At 42.0% G+C, this 15,983-nt stretch overlaps 1 protein-coding gene across 1 annotated transcript; it reads right to left on the reverse strand.

The window, feature by feature from the left end:
- NIPAL1 (NIPA like domain containing 1) lies at nt 1-8,534 on the reverse strand (the record flags this gene model as incomplete). The annotated part of the gene is made up of 6 exons (XM_082315506.1): nt 1-605; nt 752-912; nt 2,724-2,814; nt 3,280-3,336; nt 4,430-4,696; nt 8,489-8,534. 6 exons carry the CDS (start codon nt 8,532-8,534, stop codon nt 1-3), a joined length of 1,227 nt encoding a protein of 408 aa, XP_082171632.1.
- Nucleotides 8,535-15,983: the final 7,449 nt, after the last annotated feature.

A 15,983-nucleotide genomic window follows, 5' to 3' on the forward strand; every position in this document is an offset into this window, starting at 1 on the left:
TCATTGACTGAATAAAACGTTGTCCTCCTCATATGCCAAAGCTGGGTCTTCCATGCTCTCCAGTAAAGTGTGACAGGTTTCGTGTTCATGGTGTGGTAATGATGGTTCTCTGGCAATAGTAGACATCAACTGACTCCAGGTGATATTAGTATTTTTGAAAGCGTGCAATAGAAAAATGCCTATAATGATACTGCAGAATCCACTCAGGGTTCCAATGATATCACCCAGGTCCATGCTACTCCACTCCTTGAACAGGATGATGGAGCATGTCACAACCGTCGTGGTGAAACACACATAATAAATAGGTGTCACTAGAGATGTATTGAACACATCCAACGCTTTGTTGAGATAGCTGATCTGAGTGCTGACTGAGAGCACTAAGATGCCCACCAAAACGTAAACCAATGGATGTCGATAAACTGGCTTCTGCGCCAGCATTTGTTTAATGGCAATGCCCAGGCCTTTCACAGATGAGACAGAGAAAGCACCAATGAGTGAGCAAATTAAAATGTAGATCAGTATATTTGTCTGACCTCTCCTTGGAGCCACGATTACAATCAGCATAAGGGCAACAACTGTTAGGAGAACAGCAAACGTAACAAATGCTGTAAGAAAGAGGAAAGGGAAGAATAGTAATGCGCATGAAAGAAAACACCAGACTACATCCAAGTACACGCTAAAAAAAGTTATTCAGTGTCCTGAACACTTCTCTATAAACTGTAGCACAAGTTCATTGCAATTGCATACAGACCTGGATCTTGCAGCTTTCTTTCCATCTCATCTAGTGAGGTGACCTCCTCCTCCTCAGGGGCATGAATAACCATGACCGTTGACCCCAAAATACTCAGTACACAGCCCAGCTTTCCATGAATATTCAGCTTCTCATTTAAAAAATAGGATGACAATATAGCACTGTTTGGCAAAATATAAATAAAAGGTTCAGCTCCACCAGCCACACGAGACATTAAAAATCTCTGTGTAACACGATAGTAATTCAAAACCTCTTTTCAATTTGGATGTATGGGAAATCAGCTTGAAACAATCAAATTTTAAGGAGTTTTGCAGGAAGGTTGGTCAGGATCAAGAAGGTCACGTCTGATTAGGGGGGTGAGCAACCCTGATCCCTCCCCTCCAGGTTGTAAAGGGTGCTAATTGCTTCAGGAACTTCTCATTACTGATTGCCTGGGTCAGGGGTATGCACTCTCACACACCTGTAGACTGATGACACGAGCTGTTACTTTCTTCCAAAAACGGTTTAAAGCACTTCATTTGCCATTAGAACCAATCCACACAAGTTTTGGAAACTGTTCCTCCTCATCCCTTCCTGGGCTCTCCCACCCAAAGTTTCTGCCTGGCTTGCCAGGACTCCCCCAAAACCACAGAGAAGGCACGTCTTCACCTTTGAAGAGGACTGACCCCAGGCTCTCCAAGGGGTTCAAGATTTAACCTAAGGATAATAACACAGCCCAAATGAGGCCACCTCACAGGGCACACAATTAGCCTGTTAGAGCACAATCTTAGGCACAGACACTTAACAGTGTGTGGACACGCTCACAAATAGTTTTTCAACCCACTGATCAAATTAGAGCTATTTTTTCGCACAAGGGTAACGAACTCACTGACATGAAGTTCTCACGACATCTGTTTCATGAAAATTGGAAAGATTGCTATCCACATCAAAGGAGAGGGCGTTAAAACTCAGGCTGTTTTGAAAAGTAGCAGCCAGGCAGCCAGCTAGTCTGCATCTACCTACATGCCGATCCTAGCACATCTGTAGGTGACAGAGTTACACTGGTTTTGCTATGACAGAACAGCTGCATTTTTAGCAGTTAGATTACACAAGCATCTTTTTTTAAACAAACAAACAAACAAACAAACAAACGTGGCCCAGGTTGGTTTTAAACACAATGTTTCATATAGCATACTCAGGTCTTAAAAAATAAGTGTTTTACATTTAAAAGACAATAATTCCATTTTGCTAATAAATTATTTCCCAGAAGGTTTATTGTAAGCATAATCCATGTCTTTTCTGCTTCTGTGACAGACATATTAATCTATGTGCTTAAGTACTTGGAAATTATTTGTTTCTTCATACATAGGAAATAATGAGTGTTTGAAGAGCATTCGTATTTCGAAAGAACCACAGATTTTAACTGTGGATATTAAAAAAGCTAAAATTTTCTTCGCCTTCTTTCCAGAAGGACTTGGAAAAGACCAAACAAACCCAAAATGCTTACTAAGTGTGCCTTAATAGGAAATTATGCTCCTATAAAAAAAGAAATGTTTTTCAAAACATTTTAATGGGGGAATACTGTATTTTCTTTTGAAGTTTGTCACAACTGAAGAACGGGATAAGACCTTTTAAAGGCCAAAAGAAACAGAAAGCTTCAGTTCTCTCGGAAGAGATGAATTACAGCCTTCTACCACTGTGCATCAGCAGTATACCTGGTATACACTGATAAGAAATACTTTATAATATAGGTGGAAGGCTGTTGGGAAAACATATATTAGTCATTGCAGCAAGACTTCTCATTCCCTCTGCCCAGAAAATTCAGTTCTAAATGAGCAAGGGATCTTTCCACCAAGGACCAAAAAGCACTGTTTTTCCATATATTGCTTTTCAGTTTTCTTATTAGAATTCTCTACTTTCAGCCAAAGACAGTATTTTTCCCTCACGCAGTGAACGGTTCATTTGTTGAAGTTTGCTTCCAGTTTGTACTAACCTTATGAGAACACTCAGCGCACCCAAGGGGGTAACTAAGGTTGCAGGTGCAAAGGCATAAGCAGCAAAGTTTGCAGCTTCTCCTAATCCCACTGCAGAAGAAAGAACATTTGGATCAGACTGAAGGGGGGGGAATAAAAGGCATACTATTATAAATATTTTGTATGGTACCTATGATAGCAAATAGAAACCAAAATCTTTTTTCTACACTACATATGCAAATTTCCCTTTCAAACGTGTCTAACTTCCTCGGGACATAATAAAGGCTGAAGAAAGTTAAACACTTTTCCCCTAAGTACTCCTAGAAACTGGACGGATTCAATCCCATTGCTTTTGACTGGATATTAAAGAAAAGGCTGTTATTCTGCAAAGAGCTCCAAAGAGCAAACACAATATTTGAGAGATGGGATATCAGAACGGCTTCTGTCATAAAGGTGATTGCAAAGACATTTCTTTTAAGTGAGGGGAGTTAAAAATCAGGGAACAAATCTATTTAAAACAATCTATCTCCTTCATGTAGCATTTACTTATGGGTTGAGAGGAAAGAGATGACTTACTTGATAGCAATCCAGCCCACCAAAGCCACTCCTTCAAATAAGAATATCCACCCTGTCCTGAAAGCAGAAAAAATAATCTCATCTTAGAAGAAAGAGATCACCTTATCATAATAAACAAAGCTACAGCTTCACATTTGCATCTAGTCCTACAAAGTACTGAAAGAGCATGTTATATGGCTGTGACATGAAGAATATTTCATTTGATTTTGACTGACATTTTTTATTAATCGCTCTACTGCTTTTTGACTTGGACTTCTGAAAAATTATATTTGACTAAATACACACGGAGGAAAAGTTCCAAGCAAAAGTAAAATGTCCATGAAGATTTTTGCTGAGCTCAAGAAATGCTTCAAACTGCCTTCCCAGGTCAGATCCAATATATTCATACACCGTCAGCTGCATTTTGACTCTGCTTATACTTTAAATTGAGAGAAATTGGAAAGAAAAAGGCATGCTTTAATTTTTTTTTTTACATAAAACATAAGTATATTGAACATTCAGTAACACTTTTTTTTTTTTTTCCAAATAACCAAATTCTCTGGAAGAGAATATTGCAATAAAGACAACAAACAAAAGAAAAACTGCTGATGCTATATATTTAAATCTATGTAAAGGGAACTATGAGATTAAGCCAATGGGTTTTTTAAAAGCTCTCCACATTTTTCTAGCTCTTCATCTGTTGACTTTGATGGAAGAATAGTTGTACTAACTGTAGAAACTTCTGTACTAAGTATTGCACTTCCTTTTTTCAAAAAAGAACTAAATCTAGTTACCATCTTAAGACTTTCTATCTCAAATGAGGGGGGAAAAAGGTGGGAAAAAAGAGAGAGAAAGGCATTTTGAAGGGTAAGACAAAGGAAGACACTTTATTTGTTATCTAACTGCTGTCAAGGAGGAAGTATCACCAGCTCACTATATTTAATACCCACTGCTGCCCCCACAGCCCTAAGAATTCTGAAATTTCAGTCCCTGTAATCACACCGTATTTCCATCCCTAGCCAAGACAGGACTTCTAATCACCGTTAAAGTACAACGGTTTTCAACTACAGTGGTTTTAAACATGTGATCTGTGACTCGAACCTTGATTTTGCGGAGTTATAAAAGGGGCATTTGTGTCTCCAGCAAGAGCAAGGCGGGCACCACCGCTTACCAGCTCGTGGGACTCCTTTGTCTGCCAGTTTCAAAAGCCCTTTCTTCTTCAGTATGAAACTAGAACCAATAAAGATACTGGAACCTATCGCCAAAGCCAAGCCAACGTAGAGGCGATATTTGCTTCCAGCAGGCGTAGAAATGCTCCAGTTCGTTTCATTGAGAGTCCCGTCCACAGAGGTGAGGAGAGAAGAGTGGGATTCAGACACATTGATGATCTGGCACCATGCTTGGCAGGAGTCATGGCAAGCAAAAGAGAGAACAGCACCTGGGAGGAGAAAAAGGAGGACAACTGATTCATGAACCAGGCACAGCTCTAAAGGAGCCCCATCCTCGCTCTGCTCACTCCTTTCCACATCTTCCCAGAGCACTTGCCATTTCTGACCATGCAAATAACTCAGAAAACCCACATAACATACATCATGCTGCCCCAGGTCATTACCCGCTCCTATAATTCACAGGTGCATGGCTTATTTTATCTATATTTTTTGTACTACATTGGCTCAGTCAAGCAATTAGGGCAACACCAAGGAAGGCAAGAATAAAATATTATCTTCAATGTAAAATTCAACTTGAAATCATAAAAGCTATCCTGAAACCTCAAGAAGAAAGGGTTCTTGTGTTGCACAGAGACCACATCCCCAAAACACAAACATATAGCCAAATCCATGATTTCAGACTTTGCCTGCTAGAGTAAGCCTGCTGTTATTCCAGGCTTCTGCTTTTACCTTTGTAGCTGAGGTTTGGAAACAACAACCAAAAAAAAAAAAAAAAAAATAAGAGAGAAGGAAAAAGAAAATCTATATAGGGAGCAAACCCTTGCTGCGTATGGGTACTAATATGTTTTATTAAAACTGTTCAGTGATTACTATGTGAGCCACATCTTCCTTAACCAATCAAAAAATTTTGAGGTGGAGGCTTCATTACAACTCACAGCAATTTTCACCTAACCTCAATAACCTCTAGCTGGAGGAAGACCCCAACCTGCAAGGGACAGTCCCCCTGCCTATCCCTGCAACACAGCTGCAGGGCCGGGTGATCCTGAGCTAAAAGACTGCAGCTTCACACTTTCCGCCAGCCAAACCTTATCAGCATCACTACGATGACAGCCTGTGGCAATGTCGTCATTGCCATCAGCCTAGACGTGTTTTTTAAAGGAAGAAGAGGTATTGCAGTTCCAAGAACGAAAGGAGTCATTACTTTGCAGGGGGAAGCAGGCGACAGGCAGCAATGCTGCAACAGGGCTTACAGCAGTCTAGGCAGATGATTCACAGTTTCTCATGGTAGACTGCAGCACGCAAACAGCATGGATCAGAGAATCTAGGCTGGAATAGCTTATAAGGACAGCCTTTCCGGAAAGAAAGGTTTTATTGCAAAGACCTGTTAAAATATGAAACAGCAGATGCAGAAGTACAAAAGCTCAGTCCACTGTCATTCATACAAAGCACTGGATGCAACAAATAATTTTGCTTTCCTTGTTTCCCCTGTAATTAAAATGACACATCAAGGATTCATCCTGCTGAGTGGCACCATCAGTAATACACTCACTTTTTTTTTCCCCCAACTGAAAAAAACACTGGGAGACTTGGCAGAAAAGGATGTGCCTCTGTGTCTGTTCATACCTAAGTTCTGGAAATATTAATGTTCCGTCAAAAGTACATCACTGCACAATTAACAATAAGCAGCCTTGGATAATTCACCTAATACTGTTTAGGAAGGAATATTTAAAATATCAGAAGTATTAAAAATGCTGTGAAATTTGACAGCATATCTTCATTTGCAGCTGCCAATACTGATACTAACACTGGGAGATACCGCCTTTTACAAGTAAGGAACTGAGAATGAGCACCTGCTCCTAGCTGTCCTGTGCCGTACTGTACAACAAACACACTACAGTAAGTTAGCATTTGATTTTCGGGCTTGGCAAACATTTCCTTGTTTGTCAAGAAAGTTTCTGTGTAACAGTTGTTGTTTTGTATTGCTAAGCCAGACTTTGTAAAAATGGTCCCACAAGATGGGTATGTCCATATTCTGCAGCTGGAGATTAAAATCTTAAAGAATTTACAACTACATGAGACTACTTTTGTGTAGTGTGTAAGAAGACAGATAGTATTGTGCCATCTTATCATTACTAGAAGTTGCAATTAGATAATGTAAAAGAAATGGGATTTGCATCTGTATCTGAAAGTATTTTAAAATCCTAAAATATTAGCATAATCTTAGAAAAAGAAAATTTTGCATATACCTAAGTTTTGACATAATTATTAAATTACAAAAGAAAATTACAGAGAAGTTCTTTAATCATAAATGTTTCTCTTCGCTAACACACATTAGGGCAAGGCAAAAAAGCAGAGAGGTTGCCAGTGAATGAAATCCCTTAGCTCTCGATAAAGATGCTAAATCAGACTGGCGACGGTTGTACCACCACCACTCAGCTACTACAGGCTTTCTGGGAGAAGCAGCAACCGTTCTTGCCTTTAATGAAAAGAAAGCATCAAGACAAAAACTCTTGGTAAGTATGGTCTTTTAGCTACCTGCAATGGTAAAGGCAGCTTTCTATCAGTGTGTTGGGTTTCTGAAGTGAAGAAAACAACACTCTTCTTCCCCTTTTTGTGAATGGTGTACTTTCATTTAGCTGGAGATGAATGGCAGGCTTATTCTCTTTCATATGACACTACTATGACTTTTTTTACTGATTTTTAAGTTTTCCATTCCCCAGCAGACTTTACGACATCGAATAATAAAAATTTAATCGTGCCATCTGTAGTAAGTGACTCAGTGACTGCCACAGGATGCTTGTCTCCTTTCTGAAACGCAACCTTTGCTCACATTTACGAAGAGACGTTGGATTTTTTGCCTCTTCCGTCTGCCAGCTGAGAAGAGTCATTTTGAATGGTTGTGATCTCTGTTTATTGTGCTGAGCAGCTTTTTCTAGTTTTAAAAAACGTGTCATTTGTTCCACTTTCCTGTGAAGTGGTATGTCACTCCGCTGATCAAAGAACCACCTGAGAGCTGGGAAGAGGAGGCTGATCCAGGAATTACTATTACTTTGTTCCCCACTGTGACCAGTCTAAAGATTACCCAGAAGGACTGAGGAAGGTGACAAATCTCTGAGGCCGCCTGGCTTGCTCAGCACCCAGTTTCTGTAGCTAAGCTAGTTTCACCTCCCACTTCCAAATGTCAACAAACACGAACCTGTCAGCAGAACCCCTCCTTGCAGAAAAACTCTCCGAGCTTTGACTCAAGGCTGCTAGCAACAGGAAACCAGTCTGAGTTTAGGTGGTTGTAACTTCTGAAGTCTTTTTACGATTCAGCTAAATCCAAAAATGTTTTCTCAAACACCTAAGTATTATCTGAGTCGGGTAGATGAGCCAGCCCGGTACTACACACTCCTTGTAGCAATTTTAACTTGCAGTCCTGCAAAAGCCTAGGACTAAGGTACCCTGCGCTTTGCTAGCGGCAGCCAGCTCAGCTTTTATCCGGCTGCTGAAGCTACTGGTCCTAAGTCATCTGGAAAACTATTTAGACATGTAATTTGACCATTTTTACTGCGTTCACGAATCAGCTCACACCTGGCAGGGACATGAAATGCCCTTGTCGGTCACCCGGGAAATACCAAGCCCACGCTCGCCAGGGCCTGGCTTACTGAGAGGCAGCAAGGATCCGTTCCCCGGCACACCCCCGTTCACAAAAACGCACAAAAGATGCTGAAAAGAGGATCTAGACACGAGCCGGCCACGGGAGAAGCAGCGCAGGAGCCCGCCCGGCACCGGCAGCGTCACACTCCTCGCAAAACAACCGCGTGACATCACGGCGGAGCAGCCTCACGCGTACCGGCGTCGCGACAGCCGCCGCCGCGCTGCGGGCGCAGGGGCAGCGCGGGGGGCCGCCGGGGCGGCGCCGGGCGCCTCGCGCAGCCCGCGCCCTCCCCTCCGCCCAGCGCCGCGCGCCCCCCGCGCAGCTTCCGCGCGGCGCCGCGTCCCCAGCGCGCCCTCCCCCCAGCGCCGCGCGCCCCCCCGCGCCCGCCGGCCCCCCCCTCCGCGCCCGCGCAGGCACTGACCCGTGCGGCAGGGCGGGCGGGCGCGCAGCGCCCCTCGCTGCCCCATGGCTGCGGGGAGGCCCCTCCGCCGGCTCCCCGGCGTCGCGGGCGGCGGCGGCGGCTCCGCCCGCCCGGGCGCGGCACGGCGCGGCGCGGCGCACCTGGGCGCGCCCCGCGGGCTGGAGGTGGCGGTGGCATCCCTGCGGCGCCGCTGGGCGCGTCCCGACGGGGAGCGGGCACGCAGTGCCGCAGGAGTGACCCCGGATGGGTTTTGTTTTGTATACATCGTTATAAAGTCCCAGTTCTCAGCTGGGGACTTCTGCGACCCCACCCGAACACTGACTCCAACGGAAAGCGCTCTCTCCTGGGGCACCCGCGCAGTGTTTGGGTCTACTGGAAATGTCTATAGATTTAATTTTCCTCCCCTTCACGCCTGGGAGAAGAGGCGAGCAGTTCTAACGTGCAACCACGTCAGCGTGTGACGGGCTGCCCGCGCTAGCCTTGACCGCTGTCTCTGCGGGCAGGCGGGCCGCTCCCCTGGCCAGACTGTCCCCGCTTCGCGGAGCAAGGGCAGCGTCTGGAGGTACTCGCCCCGAGGTAACTCCCTGTGGTTGAACAGGCTCCAGGGTGTCATGAGAAACAATCATGTTAATTACCCAATCAACAGTTTCCAGGTAGAAGTCTAGGTCCTTGTTTTTAATATGGTTAAGTGAAATACATTTACAAAATCTGTGGCTTAATAAGCCATTACATGCTAACCTAAAGCTACCCAGCAAACTCCCTGGGATAGTCTTGAGGACCTTCAGCATGCACAAGAGCTCCCCAGACTGGAGCCAAACTGAGCTATGAATATAACACACCTTTGCAGAGCACCACACGGACACGCCGGCGTGAGTCTAGCAGAGCTGTAACCATGCTTTGCAAGTACAGCACCTAAATTAATCATCTTTGGTGTTGCAAAGTTTATTAGCTGTGGTGCAGACTGGTGAAATATGGTGACGGTGTCAGCAAAATAACTAGGTTTTCCCTGCCTTAGGCATCCTTGACTTTGCAGTCCTGGGGTTAAACCGAGAGAACAGTTTCGATGTCTTAGTCTCACTTTTTATTTCTGTATTTATTTTTCAATATAAACAGCGCTCTGTATATTAGGAGAAAAGGAGCATCGCATTTGTTTTTGTGCATTTCATTACCTATCCACTTTATCCTTACAATGTCTACATTATAACAACTTCTACGGAAGGTGGCCTGAACCGAGTGCAGGCTGCCTTATAAAGAGTTTGACTTCTCTGCTTTAACGTTTCTAAAGCACAGACTACTGCCACAAAAGAGCAATAATTTTAAATAGTATTTAAAACAGTTAAATTAAAATCTTAAAGCACAATCTGAAAATTTGGGAGCAAGCTTCCATCTTCTTGTACAACATAAGCCTGCCCATGGGATAAAACCACGTATATGGACAGATACATGTCTGCAGTCTGCTCCCAACTCCTATTTTTGTTCTGTGCCCCCTCAGATCTGTCAACTCTGTGCGTTCACACCTCTGTTTCTGTCAAAATGTGTCAATTTTTCCAGCTTCCTGCAATTTGACTGAAGCACATGAAGTGTCAATCTTGCAAGCGGCTCAGCTGGCAGATCTGCAGAGCAGAAGGGAGGTGGTAACATCCGCAAGAGCCTGCTGAAGCAGCGGAGAGGGTGAGCTGCTGAAGGCCGCTGCCTCCCCTGGCACAGCTCTCGCCGACCTGTTGGTCAAGGCTTCGCTGCGGTGCGGTACCAGAACAACAATACCGAGAAACAATGCAGTTAACACTTCTGCACATCTGCCTCTCTACAGGCCAACTCCTATAGCAGGCCATGGACACCAAAGTGTTTTCAATTAATGAATAAAATATTTCATCTGAGAAACACTTGTTTCTTGGTTGAAAATCTTTATATAGCTCATGCTTCATGCTTTTAAATCTGCAACAAACTGTGAAAACACTATGAAACTTTTTTTCTGAGAAAAAAATATGAAGTCACAGAAAACTTATAGCTAAGGATCCAAGTCAATGGACAGATGTAAAGAATGTGCAATCTATGATTACAGAAGGGAGTGGCTATACTTCATGTGTGTATACTTCATTGATGATCTATAGTACTTTGCATACTCAACTAGTTTCAAAGAACTTTGAGCCAATGCCAGGAAGAAAGAAACTACATAAAAGTAATTTATCAACATTGATATATTTTTCTTTATTTTGGATGATGTGCAAAGGTCAAATGGGAAAGAAAATAGTGTCTTGATATACAATCTTATCATCTGACATGAAGAGGAAGAAGATGCTAGTCGACCATTCAAAATGGCATCTGTGACTGATTTAGAGCGATGCTTGGATCATCGGCTAAGGCAAATCAGTGCAGCTCCACTTTTTCAGTCGAGCTATGCCGGCTACTGCTAAGCACAGGTCAGCCCTTTTGTGTGTGATGTAACAATTTGCATGTACCAACAGTCAAAGCAATTTTGTGGCAGTTCACATTTCTTCAAAAGAGAAATAAGGATGTTATGAAACCCTGCTATACCTTTCTGGGTTAATGTACTAATTTTTTCCATTAAATGTATGGAAAATGCAAGAGAGAAGTTATGTTAAAATTCTGTTACTTCTGCAATGAACGAAAGATTTGCTGAAACTGACAGTTAAGCAAGCACTGACTTTAGTTGTTGGTTTTCAATAAAAATGGAAGCCCCGAATATCTAGCCAACTTTATACTTTTACATTTATAAATAAAATAGTCATTGGAAACCTCATTTTTGTGTCTTAATGAAACCCATCTTGCCTCTGTGTTGGCCATGAATGACTTCACTAAACGAAGTTTGTGCGACTTCTTGGCTTTGGCATAAATTCTTTCATTTTGTTCAGGATTTTTTTTCTCATACACATATACATAGAGTTCCTTCTATGTGTTATTAGGCAGTATTTAATTATATTATTGTAAATACTGAAGATGATGACAACGGGTTTTACCACAGTGAGAAAAATTGTTCACTGTGCAGCTAGTCCAGGTGCAGCCGTGAAGCAAGATCTATAGTATTTGGGTTTTTTTTTTTTAGGAAAGCTGCCTATGGCATTTTGAAGTCCTGCCATCATTGCTCAGCTGCTCTGTTCTGCATTGCTGTTCCCTGCCTGCAGTCGCTGCTACCCGACAGGGTCCAAACAATATGGTCAATATGGCAGCTGCAGACAGGCTCATTACCTGTCCTGGCACGCAGCTGCACAAAAATTACAAAGCTAGATTTGAGAGTGGAGCTCTGACCATGGGAACTGCACCTGCCCCAAATGCTGGTGATTTAGTGTAGACTTGCAGGAGCAACACGTAAAGGAATTAACTTCGACCAAGACAAAAAATGGTGCCTCTAGATTGCAGTTCAACATGATTAGATTGCTGTACTTGTTGTGAAGAGATTACTCCTATACTTGTTGCCTTAAAAATACATAGATAGTGCCGCTTTAACTACTACTTTGCAATGAATGAAAGACAAGCAAGGCTAGATATATCAAATCTATTTTAACTACAGTGCATTTTCTACCACTCTTATGAGTGACAATATTATATATTGATGTTTTTCTTTGAAATAGAATTAATCTCAATGGAATCACCTTTGTCTGAGTAAATATTTTAGCACCAGTATTCTGTGCAACAGCCTATACTTCCCATGTTATTTTAGCTTGAAATAAAACTCTGCTAAGCAGAAATCCCAGCTGACTGTTCAGAGCTACTGGCACTCCTGCAGGGTCACCACATCTGTTCTTTACCCCACAGATATTATTGAATGAAGTTCTATTTTTTCTTTTTTCAGAGGGTTTTCTGGTCGGCTTGCCCCTCTGTTCCTTCCAGGTTCCAGGTTGGGAGGAGAAGAGGCATCTCAAGCCACCTCAACCACGGTGGCACAAGGAGAGCCTCATCGCAAGTTCTGCTCAGAGCATATAAATAACGCTGCTAGGCACAGCCAGCCACAGCTCTCGTCATGCCTGAGGATATTTCAGAAGTGCTAATCTCTTCTCAGAGTAGTCATGCAAAAACGAGGGGCTGGACCTGGGAGTTGCTGGCAAAAGGCTTTGCCATAGTCTTTTAGCGTGCTGTGTGGTGTTGTACTGTGTGCCTGCTAGTGTTCATGTCCACAGAAGGCTTGCAACCTGCCTAGTTCTTTCCAATTCCAGCCTCATCTGCATATGGGAATCTGACACACCAACACACAACTCAAATTGCTTCTACTTCTAACCTCTCCATCGAGCACCCATTTAACTCTAAAGTAAAAATACAGTACCACCTACTGGTGGAGATACTGTTTGCGCTGATGGTTTTCCAGTCACCAAGCCTCGTTGGGGCTGATTGTGCTTCGTGACACTGAATTCCTCATAACACCGGTCTACACAAAAGAGTATTAAATAAGCCAGAAGCCCTGGAGCCTTCTCAGCTACAGCACTTCCGACATGACATTCATTGCTGAAAGAGCATCAGCATTAGAAAAGACAGAACAGTATTTGCAGAAAATAAGCCTGCCAGAACTGTGGTCCCAATCCAAACACCCATCTGTGTACACAGCCACAACACAGTAAGCTGAAAGGCAATGTTGTGCCATTAAAACATACTTATTTATCAATAAATACATAAGTATAATGTATCTAGTGTTTCGGTTATGAGTGTCTGAAACTAGAGGTAGCTTTAATAGGATTGAGGAGAATTACAGATGATGACAAAGCAAGATACAAAAATAGATTAAAGTTGGCCTGCTAAAACAATAATCCGTTAGTGCGGTCATTCTCCCATCAGTCAAGGTTACTTCACTGGAATACGGAACGACAGGAAAAATATCTGTGAAAATGTATTGACATTAAACTAATGTAATTGTCTGTGAAGTCAATGACAACTATGTAACTGGCTTTTAAAGGCAGGCAGAATTGAGACCACTGTCTTGAGCTCAGCCAGAACTTGTCCTGCAAACCTCTTTGCAGGTAAGTGAGGTCCTGGCCGCTGTCAGACAAGGAACTGCTTTGGCCCAGTAGGACTCATCTTCCTCTGTTTGAGAACTTCTTTGAAAAACTCCATGGTAAAACAGATAAGAAAAAATATGTTAGAGTTGCTTTACAGGATTGCTTATTTTAAAAGAAAACTGACTGTTCTCCACCAGAGTAAAAAGGTGTATCATCTCCTTTGTAGTTTGTATTGACTTGAGAGACACAACATAGACTTGCCTGGCGTGGTTGGTCATCTAAAACTTTTGGACAAAAGTATGCACCAAATGCAGGAGTTCACAATTAGTTTGATGTTCGTGTGACACACAACAAGGCATATGTCCCAGACACTCAGTGCCACCACATACTCACAAAATAACTGCTGAGCAGTGAACGCTGCGATCTTTCAGACTGCAAATCAGGCAAAAGCCCATGAGAATGCCAGAGGTAAAACTGATCCTGGTTCAATACTAGCTGGATGCAGTCAGCTTCTGAGATTCCTTTCATATCTATGATTTTAGGATAGGACTTGTATTTCAGCCCCTCGAAGACAACAGTGAAACATATGCCAGAACTTAGAAGATTATTCACTTTTTCATCCATTTGTTATGTTGGATACCTTACTGCAAGTTTGTATACCTGGCTTCCACTGGGCATAATGTTATGCATTTCCTTGTTGCCCATTACTGGTTTATTTAAAACATTTTTTTATTCTTTAAATTTCAAATGCGTATTCTCTTTCCTAGAAAATGGACTGACTGTCTTCAGGGTTGAAAAGTTGTAGCAGCAGATGTGTCTGATTTGTTTCTCTGGTCAGGAGGCTGACCTGTGATACTGAGCATCATTTTGGGTTTGTGATGAAATCTCCAACCTGTCAATCCACTTATGAATGACCACTCAGCCACCTGGGCTGCAAGATTTAAGTTGGTTCATATGAATGCTAAAGGCATTGCTTTCTCCTACTGTTGGTTACAGAAACAAACGTGTCTTAATCCTGGGGCCCCAGGGGCTGGACTGCTTTCCTGGATTCTGCTTGTTGTGAAGCAGAGTTAAAAAGTAATTCAGTAACTTTAGCTATGTCTCAGTTGTGACAAAGATACCATTTCAAATTTGAACATTCACTCCTTTTGCTGCCTAAAAGATTTTCTTCACTGGATTTCACGCTCAGCAGTGCCTTTTTTTTTTTTTTCCAAAATGTGCCATGTAAAACACGCTATATTAAAAAATCAATCACTCAAGCTCCTGAGAACTTAATTTTCCTCATTCTCATGGTATCCAGCAGTGAAAGGTATGCAAATACCTCAGCCTCTTCTCTTTCAAAGTACGCTAGGATCCTCTTGGGAGCTTTCTTGATTGTGTGGCCTCTACAGATGACCCCGTGCACATTTCTAATAGAGGAGGACTGCAGCTACTTTACAAACCATTTTGCAAAGTCATAATCCATACCAAACTTGAAGACTAGTTCAGTGTCTTAAAACTTCATCATCATGGCATTTCCAACTAAATATATATTCACAATTTGTGGGCTTTTTTAAGCATCAAAATAGGAATGTAAAAGTTATGTTAGATTAGTTAAGAACTTTCAGTAGTTTAAAATGGTATTTCCTATTATTCAACAATATGATAAACACATTAAAATAAACAGGAAAATTCCATTTATGGTGTTTTATCTATTCTAGTAAAGACCTGTTACTACAGTAAAAAAGCATCTGCAATATTAAGAAAATGGGCCAGCAGATAATACTGAATATATAGCCATTTACAATAATTTTTTTTTTTAGTTTCCAGACAGAGTACACTCCAATATTTGTCTCTTCTTGTGCGTGATGATAGGGCTAGTAAGCTTCTGCTCACGTGAGGGATAATAGTAACTGCCACTGTCACTTTCATCTCTCTGTAAATCTCAAAATCCATCACTAAGTCAAGGAAATCCTTCTCTAATATCCATGCCCTTCCCTGGGAATAATTCAGAGAACTGCACATGGGACTGGCTGGTTGAGAAACTGATCAATGAGGGATTTATGTATGAAATGTTGATTATATTTAGCTTTTCATGGTGTCTGTGCTTATGTAGTAAGGAAACGGGCTGATTTAAAGGACTGAAATCGCTATTAGAAGCAGCAGATTACGTTGCCAAGGTAAGCATGCACACTGATGAAACTGCTTATTGGAGAAATGCTAAGGACTCTTTGCATGTTAGAAAAGAGAGTTTTTGCTGTAACACACTGCAGATTTTAATTTTAATGAAGATTTTTTTTTCTGCTTTTTGTAAAGAAAAAAAGTACATCTTTATATGACACCAAATTCTGTTCCAGGATATCCTTACTCAAAGCATTTTCTCTCTGAAGATAATGACTAGAGAAGTGAATATGGTGGGCCAGTAAGAAAGTAAGAAATAGGTGAAATAGAAGACCAGAAGAGATGGAAGCTGATCTTCCATTCACTACAATCCTGTAAAAGGATAATACTGCTTTCATTTTCTTGCAGCCCTAAAGATTTTGATGTATAGTAATTAATATAATTACTTT

The sequence above is a fragment of the Platalea leucorodia genome (assembly GCF_965183815.1).
Source record: "Platalea leucorodia genome assembly, chromosome: 6".
Taxonomy (NCBI): domain Eukaryota; kingdom Metazoa; phylum Chordata; class Aves; order Pelecaniformes; family Threskiornithidae; genus Platalea; species Platalea leucorodia.